Below are 18,532 nucleotides of genomic sequence, written 5' to 3'. Positions count from 1 at the left end.
ATATTATGTAAAAGATAAATGTGATTAAAATACAAAAAAATATATATATAATTAAATCTGCCATGGCTAGAAGAATGTAAATATGCAAAACTCATTAAATTTTATTAACAGATTTTAACTGGTAACAATATAAACAAATGATAAGCCACGAGCACAGATGTACATAATATAATATATACCCATGAACTATACCTATAGAAAAAATCTGTCATTCAAACACAAAAATAATAAAGCAAAAGAAAAAAGTGGGGAACATGTGAGAAAAATATAAAAATATGAACAGAGAAAGAAAAAAAGAATAATAAAGAGGGGGGGATGAGAGAGAAAAAGAGAGGGGGAAAAGTGGCCACGACAAATTCAACTGGTCGAATTTTATTGGGCTGTTCGTAAGAGATGCGCGTGTTGGTACAAGCCGACGGCGATCCCGGATGTAGGTCATCGAGCCGGATGCGTTCTTATATAGCCGTCCAGACGTTTGGGCGGCCGCGTCTTAAAACTAGTCGATTTCGGCTCCTCCTGTCTTGCCATCGCACTATCACCACACTGTAATATGTAATAATGTTCGGTTGTAATGATAAAAAAAACTATTGGACAAGGTAAAAATAATAATAAGAGAATCATAATGGAAAATAACATGCATAACATATATAGATATTCCGGGAAGAACCTTGAACTTGTCGCAAACACAACAACCATCAGTATAAAAGACCTCTCATATTTTCAGTCATTTACGACACCCGCAACAAGGAATTATACAAGTTTTTAACACTATGATATATAATATATATATGTATACTATGTATATAGTAAGTAGTTAGTGCGTCACCATTTTTGGGCAATAAGAACCTTTCCCTTTTAGTCTACTCAGCTACTGTATTTTTTCGGTCATTACAGTTTTCGCTAAAATTATCTTTAAACTGCTAATATAAAAATACTAAACACAAATAACCTACATTTTACCTACATTTTTTACATTAATACTACATTAATAAAGGTTTCTCGTACTTCATGATAATTGTTCTTGCGCAAATTAAAAATAGTTTAATTTTGTTAAAGTTTTGTTATTTTTTATGCAGTATACATTTTTGTACATTATTAAACAATGTTTAATAAACATATATTTATTTAGATCTAATATTCTAATGACAGCATTTAATTATAACTCATTAAATTCTTAAATAAACCCAGAAACTTTTTCCTTGCATTATACTCGTTTGTATATATACTAACCACTTACCCCATACGTAAATTTTATTTTAAACTTATTTTCACGTTTATTTTAATACATTATTAATGTACAATACAAATGTTGCTTGTTGGACGGTATGCATTACTGCAAGATTCGGTACCAGAGATAGTTTTCAAACGATGCTGCACCTTTGTTTAAAACTTGTCGCGTGCTTCGTATATGTTTACAGGTTTCTGTATTTCGCACCGTGTTGTAACAAATTTATTTTGTCTTTGTACCTATTTCCAATGATGTGTTCAAAATCGATTTCTTGTGTACAGGAACGTCAAGAACCCACGTGTCCACATACCACATCTCATCGGTACACAGTGGTCTGAAATATATAATAGTAAAGGTTGAAAACTATTAATGATGAAAACATATTGTTAAAATGACAACAATTAACTGTTGTCGACTTGTATTACTTGAGAGTTTAATTTTCAACAAGTTAGATTGTTGTTGAGCCACACTCTATGTACGCTTACGGTGCGAAGTCTTCTAAAATATTTTCATAGAGACTTCAACATTGTGATTGCGGCGCTGGAAAAAATCAACATAATTATGAAGCATACCTATTTTATTCATCGATTCCTTATTGTACCTAGTTTGTAGTTGGAATAGATACCTAGTTTATTTATCCGACATTCCAGCATATTATATAACATGTGCATGCAGCCGGACACATTGCAGGTGAAGTCCATAAAGTAGTTATGTTACGTGCTGTCCGTGGATCGCGTATACATAATAAGTTACATTTTTGTGATTAAATATAAGAAAAACAATCCACGAGAAAGTGTCATCAGCCCTGCACCCCTACATAATATAAGTGTCATCCAAGCCGATCGCCACTCGCCCAGCATCCCCTAAATATGGGTTTGCCGACGATCGCGTGGCGTCGATGTGTATAGGCAGCCGTACTTCGGAAAAACGAGTTTGTACGGACAGAAAAAAAATATTGATATTAAATATAAACAACGCGCGTTTGTGGCGGGAGCGAGTTTGGAAGCATAAAACGATATTAAAAAATAGACCTATACGATCGGGATTGAGAATCGCGCTCGGCGACGACGTCCCACGTGTATAGCGACCATCGGCGTCCTCGCCCCCCGCCTAGTGCTTGCATAAATCTTATCGTGGCCGCAGCGCAGCACTGCAGCGCACACGATGTTTATATTATCATTATGTAGGCCACGCAAGTGCGTGCCGCCGCCGCGGTCGTGTATATACATATAGACCTACAATATAGTATGTATACATGTCCGGTGTGTGCGCGCTCGCGCGTGTGTGTTTGTATGTGTGCGCGTGTTTGTGTGTGTGTGTGTGCGCGCGTGTGAGCGTATGCGTGTGTGTGTGCATATTATTTACAATACTTTATACGACGACGGCCCAGGCACTAACCTACATGCGTGTGTGTGTGTGTGTTACACTGTATATACTTCTTGTCGTGTGCGAGTGTGCGTGCGGCAACGACGGACACAATAATATAATCCTGAGCCGCCAATCAAGGTCAACAGGACTCTGACGCCCTCGCCGCCGCTGCGCCTCATCTGTTCGGCTGTACAGATACATCGCGTGTGCGTGCCACGACACGTACGACGAGCGGCAGCGTGCAATGGCCTGTGTGACCTTTGCCTGTACCTGCAGCCCGCAGTGTTCACCTCCGATCTAAGGAGAGACTAGAAAAAGAGAGAGAGAGAGAGAGACAGACAGACAGAGATCATTAACGCGACGGGTCAACGACGGAGGTGGGCGACGGAACGCTTCCAACTGCAGATCTCCTCAATTGCCGACATGCCGAAAGGTCGCTTTAAGTGACTTATATTATTAACAAATAATTTAGTCGATATCGACAATACGATTGACATAATTGTACTATATAAAATGCTGCATAAAAGAAAATTGCAGTTTATACGTAGGTACGCTCGCCATATCGCTGTATTGTATTAGTATGGTGGCAGCTCGTCCGCCTCAGCCGTCGTGGGAAAATAAAATTGATGTAAGAACTACTATAGACCGGAAGACGCGGTTACTATACTGCTACATAGCTATATACAATAAATAAATTATTAAATTGCGTGTAAGCCAGCTGCTGCAATGCTTAGTGGGACGGCCGAATGAAAAATTTGAAGATGGTCGCAAGATTATTAATGATCGGCCTTGTATTAAATAGGCCAAACTTAAACTGACCGCGGTTAACCCGCAGTGGTAGTTATTGGGGTATAGCTAGACAGCTAATAAATAGTATATGGATGATTAGTAATATAAAATATAATATTTCTATAGATATGGTATATTTTTACTGTTTTTTAGCTACTATATTATAGATGTTTGAAATGTTTGGATTTTTTTTTTTATAAAGCTTAAAAACTTAATGTAAAAGTTGTCAATACCTAAGTTAAAAAAAAAATTAAACGCAAATTTACAATAATTTTTCGAGCGTTTGAAGTTTACATGATGACAAATTTTGATCATTCGTCTAAATAACGAACATTTGCAAATTATTTTGTAGTTGAAAATTTATAAAATATTCAATTTTTGTAGTTAAAACTTGCAAATTAAATTAAAGATTCCTCATAAGGATAAAGGAGTTTTTACTAAAATTCAGAAATCCAAGAACATACATGTACAATTTTTTTTTTTATAGATATTCAAAGTTTAAATATTGATAAAATTGGATATTAAAATGAAGAATATTAAGTTGTGTTATTGTAATTCAAAAATATTTGTGAGGACTTGATACTTTTATAAATATATATTGTTATATTTGACTAAAGTCTATAAGTATATACAAAATACAAATTGTATATACAATGATATTTTCAAAATATTTTAATTAATTTTAAGTTATCGTATTATATATATTATATTATGTATAAGTGTATTACTGATAGTGGTAATAATATAATAAATGCGATGTTTTCTGCAAAAAATTATCGTCCTACTAATGAGATAAATGTCTATAGTAGCAATATAAATGTTTATTATACCTATTTAACTATTTAAGTAATAAAATATACTAGGAAATATAGGCTGACGACCGTCTCCGCTCAGAATCATATTTCGTTTGTGATGATTTATCATTGAATTCAAATTCAACACATCCATTACAGTGACCTACTCAATGCGACGAAGTTAACTCAACACCTACTGGCAGAAGAGTGGTTATACCGATTCTTTGCTCACTTTTTATTTAGTATTCTGTGAAAACAATATGCAATAACCTATAATTTATGTTATAATATATAAATATGACATATTTGTTAGTTGTTACACACTTTTATGTTCAATAAATTGCAATTTACCTATTGGACATTATGTATAGTAAATTCAATTGTTTATTCCAAGCATAATCTAGTTATTGTATGCATTTAATGCACTAATTGTTGAATAAGTACTCACAAACTAATGACAAACTATAGTCATGACACATCGAGGTTGAAAAATGTAGGCCACCCGGCGTCCAATACATATACTATTCTAAGGAGAAATACATTTTAACATTTAAATAACTATACTATGCTGAAAATGACCTATTGATTTATTATATATTTATATATCAATACTTAATGATGGGCATTATGTCGAATTCAGAACTTCAAACAATCAAACATTAATAGTTCGATTACCTACGTGACGCTATGCTTACACGATTAATTAACTTATTATTATAAAAAAAATATTAATCGACACATAACATTTCCATCTACAGTTATCAAAAATGATCAAAATTAATTATATTATCCAAACTTAAAACTATTAGATTCTATTTAAAAATATTTTATAAAGATTACTTTTTTAAAATTTAAATTCAATTTTTTAATTCATAAAATTTATAAATTAAATTATTATATTTTTGATTTATAATATAATATTAATATTAATAATAACCCACGAGTATAAAAATTAACACCCAAATATAGATATAAAATTTAACCCCGAGGATATTAAAATAGGTCTGTTTAATACATATATACTTTATTATACACGATCGGATAATTTTTATAATATAACAATATGGGAAAAAAATAATACTTATTTCAAGATAATAACCTATGTAATGTAGGCACTTATACGAGAACCCTTGATGAGTTGACTTATTCGCAGTGGAAAATCTGTATTCTTCCAGCGCGACAACCGTGACTAGAAAAAAACATTTTAAAGAATACACCATGGTGTGGAAAACCACGACAAAGAAATGACTTTGCTTTCTCTTTCACGCAGCATCCCGGCTGGAGTTTTCATGCTCTACTTATCTAGCGCATTTAAGAAACAATGCTCAAATCATGGACGGCTGTTCTATAATATTTCCCCAACATTAAACACAGTATACGTTCGTCATTTCTCTTGTATTTTATTGGTGACAAAATAATATTCACAAATATTATACAATTTAAACAATAATAAAAATTTAAAAACAATAATAATATATATATATATATAAATGTATATGAAAAATAAAAATAGCGTTATAGACGGAGATTCAAAATCCCTTTGATTAAAAATTAATAATAACAGTTGTATAAAATAAAATTAAGTACGATAATGTGTATAATTGTTTAGTTGGAATGTTCGTTTCGGAATGTATGTAAAATAGTTTAGTTATTGTTCTGTTTTAGTCTTGAATTTTAATTAATATTAAGCACCAAGTTAAGTCTTTACGTGTGTGTGTTTGTGCGTCAAGTATATGTGAATGGATGTACCTATATACAATAAACTTCACTTTATCTTAGCAATAATACTTAGAAACCTCTTCCACGAGTTTATCCACGTTTTCTTCATTTATCTCAACAAATTTTTTACTCTGTCTACTAAAATAGTAGATATCCCCGGTATATATGTCAAACCAAAGAGCGTGTATATGCAGGTCATACGCCTCTAGACGCTTCCTAAGGAAACCGTAGCTGGCAATATTTTGCATCTGCTGTAGGGTATTAACCTAAAACATACACAAATACACAAAATGTCGATATATTAGTTTCTGCCTAATATATTTTATAGTGTTATATAAGCTTATGTAAAATCGCATAATATTCAATCTTATTAAATCTATTACATTGTAATAGTTCAAAATTGAAATTTAAAAAACCAGTACAACATGAATAAAATATTCATTATCCACTATAAATTATTATAATACCCAGTACAAAAATAATTAGATGCTTAATATGAATAAAATAAAAGTATATATATATATGCTTTAAATTTGTAAATTTATGTAATTAGTTAATTACGTGTTAAATACTCATCGAAGAGCTAAAAATTAATTCATCGATTAAAAAAGATTGTTATAACAATAACAATATTCAGAATATATTCTAATCACGCGTATAGAAGAGATATTTATTAATGATAGAAACAATGTATTTTGAATTTACGAAAACCATTTTCAGATTTACTAAAAATTATGTTAGTATAAAAAAAAATATACTAATTATCAATAAAATGTAAAACAATTTTATAAATATATTTTTTTTTAATAGCAAATCGTATGCTAATTTATTGTTTAGAAATTATTTAAAATTCAATATTTTATTTAAAAATTATATTATATGTACTTAAATCAGAAAATCAGTATTATAGAGTTAATAATTTATATATGTACCTGTGATAACTTATCTGTGATAGAAAATTTGTCTTCCGGATCAATGTAAGCAATAATCCTGCGTAAAGGTGTCTCTGCTTGAAAAATGAGTGGTGTGTCGAAGCCTGCTGCTTCCAGCTGTTGATACTTTTCTAAAGATGATATTGCATGAGTACAGAGCCATGATCGGAGCGGCGACATCCGACGGTTGTCGATGCTAGCAAATTCTGTGTCCCTGAGTAGGTGCAACAAGTTCATTGCCTAATAATACGTTAATTAACATTTAGCTTATTATAATAACAACATTTATTATTATTTATTTTTTATATGGACTAATGGAAAAATAAAATTCAATCCAATGTTATGTTTTAAGATAAAACTTTAAACTCATAAATGCTTCCATATTTTATTTTTATTCATATTTAAAGGCTATTAATTATTATCAACGTTTTCTAAATCACAAAATACAACACAACAAAAGTTTATATGGAATGACAAGAGTCATATAATCATATGATGTACAAAGAGAAGTGTTTAACAGATTTTATAAAATTTGCCTAACCTTATCCCTTCTAAAAAAATGATACTTTTTCAAATAAACGCGGGCATTATAAATGTAATTTTTAATACCAATTACCTATAATTTATTCTGTAGTAAATGTACCTAATCAATTAAAAATGCTTGACATATTTAAAATGTTGTAGGTTTTAAATTATTCACTTTCAATTGCATAAAAAAAATTAATTTAATTTAAAAATGTTTAAAATTTTAAAATAGATACCTACTTAATTCTGTTAACTTGAATGATTTATCTAAACTATCATGGCATATTACTACTTGTATTTACCTACATATACATTTAAAACACATTTAATGAGTTTACAATAATTTAATTAGGTACACTGTATTGATTATATGAAGTAAAAAGTGAGTGTTAAAAATTAATTAAATCTTAGTGTTAAGTTAACATTTTTTATTCACCAGTATTTATTTTTAAATATAACATTACTTTGCAATCAGAATGCCCGCAAACAATCACATGCCTTATATCGTTATGTACACATCCTAGTTCCAAGGCAGCTGGTTCACATGTAGTATATTCATCTAGGAAATGTTGCGAATGTGGAATCAAATTTCCAGCATTTCGAACTAAATACCATAACATAAAAGTTTAAAAATTATAAATTTTAGCTACTACATCGCAATTAAAAATAAAATTTACGCAAATGCCCAAGTTATTATAAATCACTAGTATTATTTATATAATATAATTAATATCAAACAAAGTATGTTACAAAATGAATAACGTTTTTGGCAATAATTTATTAATTTATAATAAGTTTAACATATTTAAGTATATTACAGTAAAGTGTGTAAATATTAAATTATATTATTTATTATTATATACCTACGTCATAATATAAAATTTTTATAGTAAACTACTCCTACAATGTAATTTCCCAATTCAAAATATCGTTTGCTTTTATCATTTATGTCCGTACGACCGTACCATAAATTATACTATTTTAGTACACACGCTTAATGCAACATTCATTTAAAGATTGTATGTTTAAAAAAAATTAAATTAAAAATCCTGTATAAATTTAAATAAATAAAAATATTCCAAAAGAACATTAAAAGTAATGTTAAAAAATCTAAAAATAAGCATACTGTATTCTAAACTATATATTATTATTTAGAATGTATGCTGCTCCTGAATTATAAAACATATACTAACCAATGAACATGTCACCAATATTAGTTTCAGTAAATCGGGCTGGCAACATACGGCTGTCCATACAAGTGAAAAATAAAGCTTTAGGCTGAAACATATAATACAATAATATTAAAAGTCTATAATTTATAAAATGTATTTTTATAGTTGTTATTAATCGTTAAAATATATTTATGGAAATATTAAAAAACGAATTATAAGATTAATGGTCAATCGTATTACATATTAATAATGATATTATAATATTTTAATATTATATACCTATAGTATATACCAATTAACAAAAACCAATATTAGTGAAAAATAAACCATGTCACCAAATATTTTATATTTAAATGTTAATATATAACTCTGAATCTATAAAAGTAGCATATTAATACAATTATAGAGGGTAAATAAAATATTTAGTTAACAATTTATAGAATTGCTCACCAAAACAATATTTTACCGTAATAAAATATTAAAACTTATTTTAATCGTTATGTTATTATTTGTTTTTAACGTTCATAAATACAACGGTAGATATTTTGTTTACCTAACCTCGTTTCATCTGTAATTATCAAAGTGTATTAGTATTTAGTACTCAATTTTAATTTATTGTAATATTGTACTACATACCCATATGCAATACAATACATTTTAATGCGTATTTAAATTAATTTTCTTACTTTTTTAAAAAAAACATTGATTTAAATGTAAAATATTTTTATGCATAATATAATTTTAAGTTTTAACAGACAAGCTATCTGCTGGATGTTACGTACACTCTCGTTGTATTAGTGTTCAACAATAACTTATTTATAACTCGTTTATGTAAAATCCGATCGTAATTAATTATAATGACTGTAAGCTCAAATATTAATTTCCAAATTTGAAATAAAATTATATTTAACACATAAACTTATCGAGTATTAAACACATACTGTGATTTAAAGCTTAAAACAACCAAGCTTGCAAAGTCTTGTTTGTATTAAATTACCTAAGCAATTTAAATAATTCAAATTTAAAAATTATAAACTAATAATATAATGCACGGAACATTGAAATACGAAATTTATGTATAATTGAGTTTCTGAAAAAATTAAGCTATACGTAACAAAACTAATTTAACATCTAAAATAAAGTCTCAACAAATATTAGGTATATGTAATTTTTGTAACTTTTCATTAATAAATCAAAATTTCACTTACACTATGGATTCTATTTTTGTGTGAAGCGCAAATGTGTAGAAAAATTTATGTATATTGTATATATATATATAATTGTATAACAGTATAACACAGTTTTCACTTATGTAGGTATGAATGGTATAATATAGAATCATCATAGAATATAATACAGGTATCACACAGGTAACGAAAATAATATGAATGATGATTTTATAAACGATGTTTCCAACAGACATAACAAAACTACTAATTAGTAATATACATTTCTTCTTGATAAAAACAGAGGTTACAATGATTTCCAATTATTAATGGATATAAAGTACGAAATTATTGCTGTCTATAACTAGCATAGATTGGTGCTATAGGCATTAATTTTCCTTTATTCGCCTTTACTTCCATTTTATTATTTAAATTTGAAAGTAATATTCATAGATAAATCATAAAATCAAAAATTTTTAAAAATGATTCTGAGTGGATTTTAATACACTAAATACTGACAATGACATTTTGAAATGTGCTCAGAAAATTAATACAAGTTATGACTTATGAATAAGATGTGTTTAAAACTTTATCTCATATCAGTCATAATACCTTTAAAATAATCTAAAAAAAAAAAAAATAATCCGCAAAACTAGCTAATATAATATAATCATGTTAAAAATATATTGGTACAATTTATAAATTTGTAGTCGTTATAAAGGTGATTGTTAAAGGAAGTTTTTTGCAACCTTAAATGAACGTAACACATAAGTTAGTTTTCTGTCTCTCGTACACAATATTAAATAGAAAAAACAAGTTCAGGAAGGCCAATCAAAACGTATAAACTATAGAAAAGTAATTTTAGATTATTAGCACTAAAACAACTTCTATATAGGTAGACTATTATATATTGAAGAACGTATATTGTTTTTAAAAATATATTTTATAGTAAAAAAATTATCCCAGTTTATTACAAAAATTTAACTGAATAAATTTCATTTTTATGGTAAACCTACTTTTTGAAGTACCTACAATAAAAATGTACAATTATCAATTATTAATCTTTTTAAAGACGCTCAATGAGTATTAAATTAGGGAGTCATAAGAAGGTATATGTTAAACAGATTGTGGTTAAATTACTTCTAAAAATTACTTCATACTCACCATATTTGTACTAACCTAAAGAATTTAATATATAATCGTTTAAATACTTTCGTCTTTATAGAGCTTATATATTTTGCATTCAAACTAGTTAATAAACTCTAAATAAATAATATAAATATTAATTATTAATAAGTATATGACTCTTAGCTATATTTTTAGAAGATAAACATTTATATAATTTTTTATAATTACAAAAGTAACTTTAATAATATAATTCAATCACTAATGTTATCATTTTGACGCATGTACCTACCTAATAACAGATACAACTTTAAAAATAAATAGTATCTAATTAGAATAGTATACGTTAAGTTAAATTACATTAAATTAAGATTAAATAGATTCTCAAGTGTGTTTAAATAAAAAAATTATTTCTATAAAATAAATAAGCAATTATTGAATTATATAATAGGGTTTCTTTATTTTCGAAAAAATGGAATTTATATTAATACTTTTATATGGTTTCTTATGCTTGACCCCATTGTACAAACTAACAAATTGCCAATTTTAATTAATTAAACAATTGAATACCGATTTTACGTATCCAAATCAACCTAGTACCTACATATTATTATACCATATTGTATGTTAATAAAAAACAAGTCAGAGTCTGACATAATAATAATAATATAATTCATGAAATAAAACAAGCCACATTAATAAAAAAAAAACTGGAGAAGCCACTTTGGTGTCGAGTATATCCCGTCATCAAGAAAGAAGGTCACTTTAATGGATGTGAACAATTTGAATTTAATAATAAATTAATAAATCATTGTATACTCTACATACACTGCTCTGATCGGGAATGGTTTTCATAAAATATTTTAAAGATGTCTTACTAAATACAGTGTGATTCACCAAGCATGCTCATCCATAATTTTTCTCTTTAATAATGAGTTTGTACGATTTCTAATTTTTTCGAATTTTAATTGTAATATATATGTAGTTATAAACTCATAAGTATATATGTATACATTAAGACCATATATTTTGAACTATTTTACTTTCAAAGTGTCGTGTGGCGATACTAACTTATTTTGTTCAAATAAAAATCAGTAGAATCACCTTTTTTTCTTTAAATTGTTAGGAAATACTTTTTTGAAAATTGTATGTATTTAAATACAAAATTCTAATATGAGGTCTTTGAGTTATTTAGCTTTATGTACTAAGGATAATATATTTGGAATATATTGTAGTTTTACCGATTGTACCAGATAAATACGATGCCGGATGTAATAAAGAAAACGATAAGCTGTTTATCGAAGTCGTAGTGTAGCTGTATTACACTATTTGAATTTTACACTGTTATACTTAGTATTCGGAATAGTTTTAGAATAGTTAAGTAATCTTTAAAATAATTTTTAAGGTATTTTTTAAGACATTTTTCTTGTTTCTTAGAGTATTTAAATTCACACTACTTATAACCTACTCGTTAGAATTTTAATTTATATACTAGTATACCACCATACTACCAAACAAAGATGTAAATATTCAAAAGGTTATATCATTGTATAAATAGTATAAAATTAATCAAAATACTTAGAAGATATTTTAAATTACTACATAATTTTATTCGTTATTTTTCATAAAAATATCCTTTAATTTTGTTGACATTTGAACTTAAAATTTCTATACCGAAAATTGTGTATTTATCTTTTTTGAGAATTTTAGATTTTTCTAAGAATAACTTACGAGAATCATATTGTATAAGATTTTCAAATTTTTTGAGCTAGCATACATTTATTATTAATATTTATAGAAAATAATTAAAAAAATTCGAAACTAATATCTTTTAATAGCTTGAAATTAGTTTAAATATTTTAAAATTTCACTCTACAAAATAATGATAGTTTGAGTACCAAAAGCTTTTATTATAGTTAGATTTTTTAAATTACCAGTTAAGAAATTTTAGAATTTTTTTCTAGATTTGCATAAAAATATTATGAATTTTCAACTTCAAAATAATTCGCAAATATTTGTGGTTTTAATAAATTTCAAAAATATTTGAACTTCAACATATCACGGAATATGTACCTATACTTAGTGATAAAGGTTGATAGACCGTCGAATCGGTTTTCATATACAGTGATAAGGAACACAAAAAAAATATACACACGCATCATTGAAAAACTGTATCAGTACATTCATCACTCTGTTCAGAATCTCATATAAATAATCTATATTATAAATTATAATAATTTATTTTGATAAATCATAGTCGTATATTAAGATTACATATGAAGACGAAATTTTTGTAGAATTAAATATTCAAATAAAATTCCAGAAAATGCCAAATTTTAATGAATAAAAATAAAAATGAATATTATAAAATTATAAATTCTTGCATAATTAACAATATCGTCCTCTAGGCATAAGTCATAAACGAAAATATAATCTTATCAGTATTTAACATTTCAAGTTACAGTTTGTTAGGTACTTTAGGTACTTATTAGCATTAGAAAATTTTAAATATTTTAACATAATTTATCGTTTATAATGTATCGCTGTTCATAATATGTTTTTAATAACGTAATATTACCAAAACACTATAGGTACCTATATTGTATGTATCTACGTAATATGTAATAACTAGATGCTAGAAAAAAAGTATACAGGTATTATAATTTGTCAGGTATCTATCTATCATTTCATTAAAACGGTCAATGAAAAAATACCATTTTTTTTATTTGATTGTCTTCATTTATAAACACCCTCCTAACGGCTAACACATAATATGGCAAAATTTGAATGATATTGCATATGAAACTGAATAATATAAAATACAAATATTAGAACAAAAAATATGTTTTTATATTGATACTTTATTATATGTATGGTCATTAACTTTATAATTTATTATTGTAAATTATAAAATAATGGTACGGTGATGCATACTATTATCTGTTAATAATTTATACGTTAAAAAAAGCAATATGCGGGCAGAATACCTAAGTAGATTTCACGGCCTATTTAATTTTTGGCAAAAACGACAGAGCTAAAAAATACACTAACTTAGTAACTATGAGTATACAGGGGTGGCGTTTCAACTAGTTTCAAAAGTGTATCAAATTAAAGGATGGCTGGCCGATTCTTCTCCTCCGCAGGACGTGAGCCACTTAGAAACGTCTCACATCGCCGCCCATCACGTAAAAAGTATCCAACAATAATAGTAATAACTAATCAAGTATAAGTAAGGCCTATCACAGCATTTTCCAAAGTGTGTTCCTCCCAGGCACGAATACAAAAAAAAAAATCGTAGGGGGGTGAACCCCCAAAACCCCCCTTTATACGTGCCTGGCTCCGCCAGATGTCTGATGAATGATAAAATTATTTTATATTATATTTGGATTATTTATATTATTAAACATTATTATTTTATATTATTTAAAAAAGGGGGGTACGGTACGGCGGTCGTAGAAATTTGGCCTAACGTTTGCCCCTTCGTCGCGTCATGACAACGCAAATGCTGTAAAATTATCATATAGATATTTAAAAAAATTGATTATATCGAATTTAGTTTAAAATAATCATGAAATATCAATAAACTGTATGAAGAAATCGAAAAAATATTTAAGGTACAATTGAATTGCGTCCGTTTTAGTCACAGGGAAAGTGAGAAAACCCTGCTTACCTCTCAAGTACACATTACACGACGCTAGACCCTAGATCTCCCCTAGGACAGCCACTGCTACGGTTCACGCAATGTTTATAAAATATTTTATTTTATTATCTATGGATAAACAAAATCTACCCAGAAAGTTTACAAAAGATAAATAAATATTAATTAATTAAAATTACGTTTATATCGAAAATACAAAATATTACAGATTGCTGCAGCACCGCCACACAGGCGCCGTTTTTACAAAAATATCGTTATCGTTGCGTTCTATGGCAGCACTGAGTCCGATACTACGACTCGTGAAAACGATAAGCGCGCACGCCGCACGTTTTCTGATGATAACCCGTCGGTGGTTTTCTGATATTATTTCCTGTGGCCGCTATATAATTGTATTACGCCGTTTCAGCAGCTGACAAAGTGACAACTGACAAAACTATCAACGGCAAGTGACAAGGCAATAATTAATAACGTTTTAGGTAAAACATATTTTAAAATAACGCAGCATTTTGTTAAAGTATTAATGTCTAATAGCTCGAACCGTGCCCCCCCCAAACATTGGCGTTGACCTTACCTCCGGGTTATTTTTCACCTGGACGAACTGCTCAACCATTTTCGCCCTGTTCGTTCGCCTGTACTTCATTATGCCCCGAAATATCCGGTCCATGTCGGTCGGTCGCCCCGCTCTGGATCTAACATTAGCCACCGCACTTCGCCCGAGCTCGACTTACCAGTGACTACTGCCTTTGAAAAGTTCGGCCGGTTGCTGTGCGACTTAATGCTGTCGTCGCCGGTCGACCTCCCGACGCTCAAGGGCGTCCGCCGCCTCCGCCTGCCTTGATAGTTAATTACGATTTGGCGCGCGCGCCCGTGCGTACCTACCGCGTGTTATACAACGTACCATACACACGCGAGTCTATTCAATTTCGAATAATTAATCGGTTTCTTTTCCCGCGATCGTAATTCATGCTAAAGCTAGAATAGAAAAAAAATCGTTACTCTGTGATCCAAACACCTGTTAACTTGCGAATTCACGAATTTGCTGCGATAATAAAGCTCTCGGCTACTGAACCCTTTATTTGTAAACATCGCGATGCAGGGCGCGAATCATATTGCCATCGAAGTTCGTCAAAGACAACTGGATGTGTAATTTGTCCGTCTAAAAACCAATAATCTGAACCACACACAAGTGGCGATTTTTAAAATATTGTTTCGAATGAATAACCATAATAATGACGCATCAATTCTGGATCTATTTTAATTAAACAGTGTATCATTGTGTATGCAATATTATTGAACATTAGTCCTTGATAACAAATTGAAAATAATGAAATATGAGTTTTATCTTTTAATTTCTTAAATAGATATTTTACTATTTTAGCATCAAGAAAACTCACACGACAATAGCGTATTTCAATTTGTTTGGGAATATTCTGTTTTTAGAGAATAATTAAATAAATGAAAAAAAAATATTATTTTTTTATTTCTTTACATTGATTATAGTGGCTATACTAACAACTAGTTACAAAACTAAATAATTAATATATTTTATAAGTTTAAAATTAATACATTAAACGTAACTCATAAGTTATAAAAAATATAATAGGTACCAATTTTTGTTTTTAATGATATTTAATATATGTCAAATAAAAAAAACATTAACTAATACTTTTTCAAATTTAAATAAAATTAATTATTTTGACTTATATGTAATTTTTTTTACAGACATTAAAATGGAACAAAACGTAGAAGAAATACAAGAGAACTTGTTAAAATTTGGTTGTTGTCGAGTATGTGCAGTTAGGCATCTTACAAAACCTTCTACCATAAATGTTAAGACGTTAATTGCTGCATCAGAACAGGATCATGATGAACCAAAACGTCTAAAAAAAAATCCTTGTATTGCGTGTTTAGGATTATTCCAAAATCCACAAAAAGATGATATTATTAATAAAATAATTTCTTATCTAAAAACATCTAAATATGATTCAGATACATTTAATTTAGCATTTAATTTACCAATGTGTACTATTATTCGCGGGCATTCAATAGCATTATATGTTTCAAAATTAAGAATAACATTCAATCCAACATTTCCTACAGCTTTTGTGTGTGCTAAAGATGCTTGGAAACTAATGGCTGAAGACGCTATTGTAAAAGCCACTGGTAAACGTTTTGATGTACACTCACCATTACTAGTTACTGTAGGTTTTCATTATGATGATATTAAAGATGAATGTAATTGTTTAAATGCAATTATAAAATTAAGTAACAAAAATTTACAGAGCATTTTATCTCAAATGGATAACAAAGATTTTGTTAGTCAATATGGTGAAATGCCATCAGTACCAGAATCAACAATAGAATTCAAAAGTGTAGATGCTAGACATGAAAGTGTATATATTGCTGGTCGTTATAATAAGTGGTCTAGGACCCTTTCTCAAACACCTTGGATAGTAGACCAAGAAAGGAGGCTAGAGAGTTCAGTTGAAGAAATAATATCTAATCCAATTAAAAAACATGCATTGGCTGATGAATTCAGATTCTCGTCATCTGGTAGAGAAGACATTGATGTCAGAATGTTAGGAAGAGGAAGGCCGTTTGCCATTGAATTAGTCAATCCAAAACTAACTAAATTCAGCTATGAAGTATTGAGGGAAATTGAAAATGAAATAAACACAGATCCTCAAGTAACTGTAACACACTTACAAAATGTTGTTAAAGATCAATTAAAAGAATTAAAATCTGGTGAGGAATTTAAAATTAAAGTCTATAAGGCCCTTTGTTACGTTGAAGGAGAGTTACCAGATATGGAAAAACTTAACAACTGTGCCCCTCTAGAAATAGCACAGTACACCCCAATCCGAGTATTACATAGAAGAGCTAATATGGTCAGGCCTAGAACTATACACTCAATGAAAGCTGTAGCAACCAAAGTCGGTAAAGATAATGGCTGTTCATTTTTTAATGTGATTTTATCTACCCAGGCTGGTACATATGTGAAAGAATTTGTACATGGAGACTTTGGACGTACAAATCCTTGTCTCAGAACAGTGTTGGAAAATGATACAGTTGACATATTAGCTTTGGATGTTTTAGACATTGAAATTGATTGGCCTACACCTGTTAAATATTAATTTAATAGTGACTAATATCATGGTTTACTATTGATACATGTAATAGGTTAAATTTAACCAATTCTATGATTGATATTCAGTACTGAAAACATTTTTTTATATTTAAAAAAAAAAAGATTATTAAGTGATTATATTGAATATTAATATTATGATAAATAAACATGTGATGTCTTAGAAAATATAAACTCTTGTTATACTCCTTTATAAAATTTGTGTACAGATCCAGATTTAATTTTCTAACTGAAAAGTGTGTATTTTATTCAATTTGTACAATTGAATTATTCGCGTACTTATAATATCACATCCTAATATTAAAATATATAGTTTAAAGAGATACAAGTTTTGTTTAAGGAAAAATGATGTTTGTTATAAAAAAACGATTAAAATAATTAAATAAGGTATTATTTTTTAATACAAAAAAATACAATATAAAAATGTAAATATCTTAAATCTAAATAATACTTTAAATAAAATATTTAATCTAAATTGCATTGATCTTAAAATAGCAAATCTTAGTATAATGACTAATTATTAGTGTTATCAATGTATTAAAATATAACTTGGGTGTTAATTCTATATTGCACACGCGCAACATAGCAAATCTATGTACTGGGATCTTACTACAATTTATTTATAGTTAATATATAAAAGTATATTTACAAACTATTGATTTTTTAGAAAAGAATATAAGATTTGTTTCATATATTTATTTTAAAACAAGTTACATGAATTTGAAAAAATAAATTATTTAAGTATTTATTACTAATTTAAAAATAAAAATCTTTACTCAAGTACAACTTATATTAATCATTACAAATTCATTAATATAAACATTTTTTTTAATCTTAACTATAAATAAAATATAGTAAGAATCCTGTGCACAAATTTGTTACATTAAGTAAAATACAAAATATAAGACAAC

At 28.3% G+C, this 18,532-nt stretch overlaps 2 protein-coding genes and 1 long non-coding RNA gene across 5 annotated transcripts; 1 reads left to right on the top strand and 2 right to left on the bottom strand.

The window, feature by feature from the left end:
- Window positions 1-268: 268 nt before the first annotated feature.
- On the bottom strand, window positions 269-2,211 carry LOC113558800. 2 transcript variants are annotated; one of them, XR_003405702.1, is made up of 4 exons: window positions 1,830-2,211; window positions 1,654-1,768; window positions 1,378-1,562; window positions 269-543 (listed from the first exon to the last, which is right to left on the bottom strand). It is a non-coding gene; the product is annotated as an uncharacterized LOC113558800 (long non-coding RNA). The 2 variants fall into 2 exon arrangements; XR_003405701.1 differs by having other exon boundaries at window positions 1,854-2,211.
- A 3,466-nt stretch (window positions 2,212-5,677) lies between these two features.
- LOC113557359 (beta carbonic anhydrase 1-like) lies at window positions 5,678-15,675 on the bottom strand. The gene is made up of 5 exons (XM_026962831.1): window positions 15,048-15,675; window positions 8,549-8,633; window positions 7,820-7,959; window positions 6,831-7,070; window positions 5,678-6,164 (listed from the first exon to the last, which is right to left on the bottom strand). Exons 1-5 carry the CDS (start codon window positions 15,138-15,140, stop codon window positions 5,955-5,957), a joined length of 768 nt encoding a protein of 255 aa, XP_026818632.1. The 5' UTR covers window positions 15,141-15,675; the 3' UTR covers window positions 5,678-5,954.
- LOC113557358 (putative tRNA pseudouridine synthase Pus10) lies at window positions 14,821-17,748 on the top strand. Of its 2 annotated transcripts, none has more exons than XM_026962829.1 (2): window positions 14,821-14,952; window positions 16,199-17,748. In XM_026962829.1, exon 2 carries the CDS (start codon window positions 16,207-16,209, stop codon window positions 17,608-17,610), a length of 1,404 nt encoding a protein of 467 aa, XP_026818630.1. In that variant the 5' UTR covers window positions 14,821-14,952; window positions 16,199-16,206; the 3' UTR covers window positions 17,611-17,748. The 2 variants fall into 2 exon arrangements, with proteins under 2 accessions (XP_026818630.1, XP_026818631.1); XM_026962830.1 differs by having other exon boundaries at window positions 14,829-14,918.
- Window positions 17,749-18,532: the final 784 nt, after the last annotated feature.

The sequence above is a fragment of the Rhopalosiphum maidis genome, chromosome 4 (genome assembly GCF_003676215.2).
Source record: "Rhopalosiphum maidis isolate BTI-1 chromosome 4, ASM367621v3, whole genome shotgun sequence".
Classification (NCBI taxonomy): Eukaryota; Metazoa; Arthropoda; class Insecta; order Hemiptera; family Aphididae; genus Rhopalosiphum; species Rhopalosiphum maidis.
This window is presented reverse-complemented; position numbering and strand designations above follow the sequence as displayed.

Excerpts from the sequence above, each read along its gene's own strand:
- LOC113557359 (XM_026962831.1), bottom strand. The coding sequence starts at position 15,140 with ATGGACCGGATATTTCGGGGCATAATGAAGTACAGGCGAACGAACAGG. Across the intron at positions 7,960-8,548 it reads TATTGGTGACATGTTCATTG|TTCGAAATGCTGGAAATTTG; the intron begins GTTAGTATATGT and ends TATGGTATTTAG. Across the intron at positions 6,165-6,830 it reads TCACAGATAAGTTATCACAG|GTTAATACCCTACAGCAGAT; the intron begins GTACATATATAA and ends TGTATGTTTTAG.
- LOC113557358 (XM_026962829.1), top strand. The coding sequence starts at position 16,207 with ATGGAACAAAACGTAGAAGAAATACAAGAGAACTTGTTAAAATTTGGT.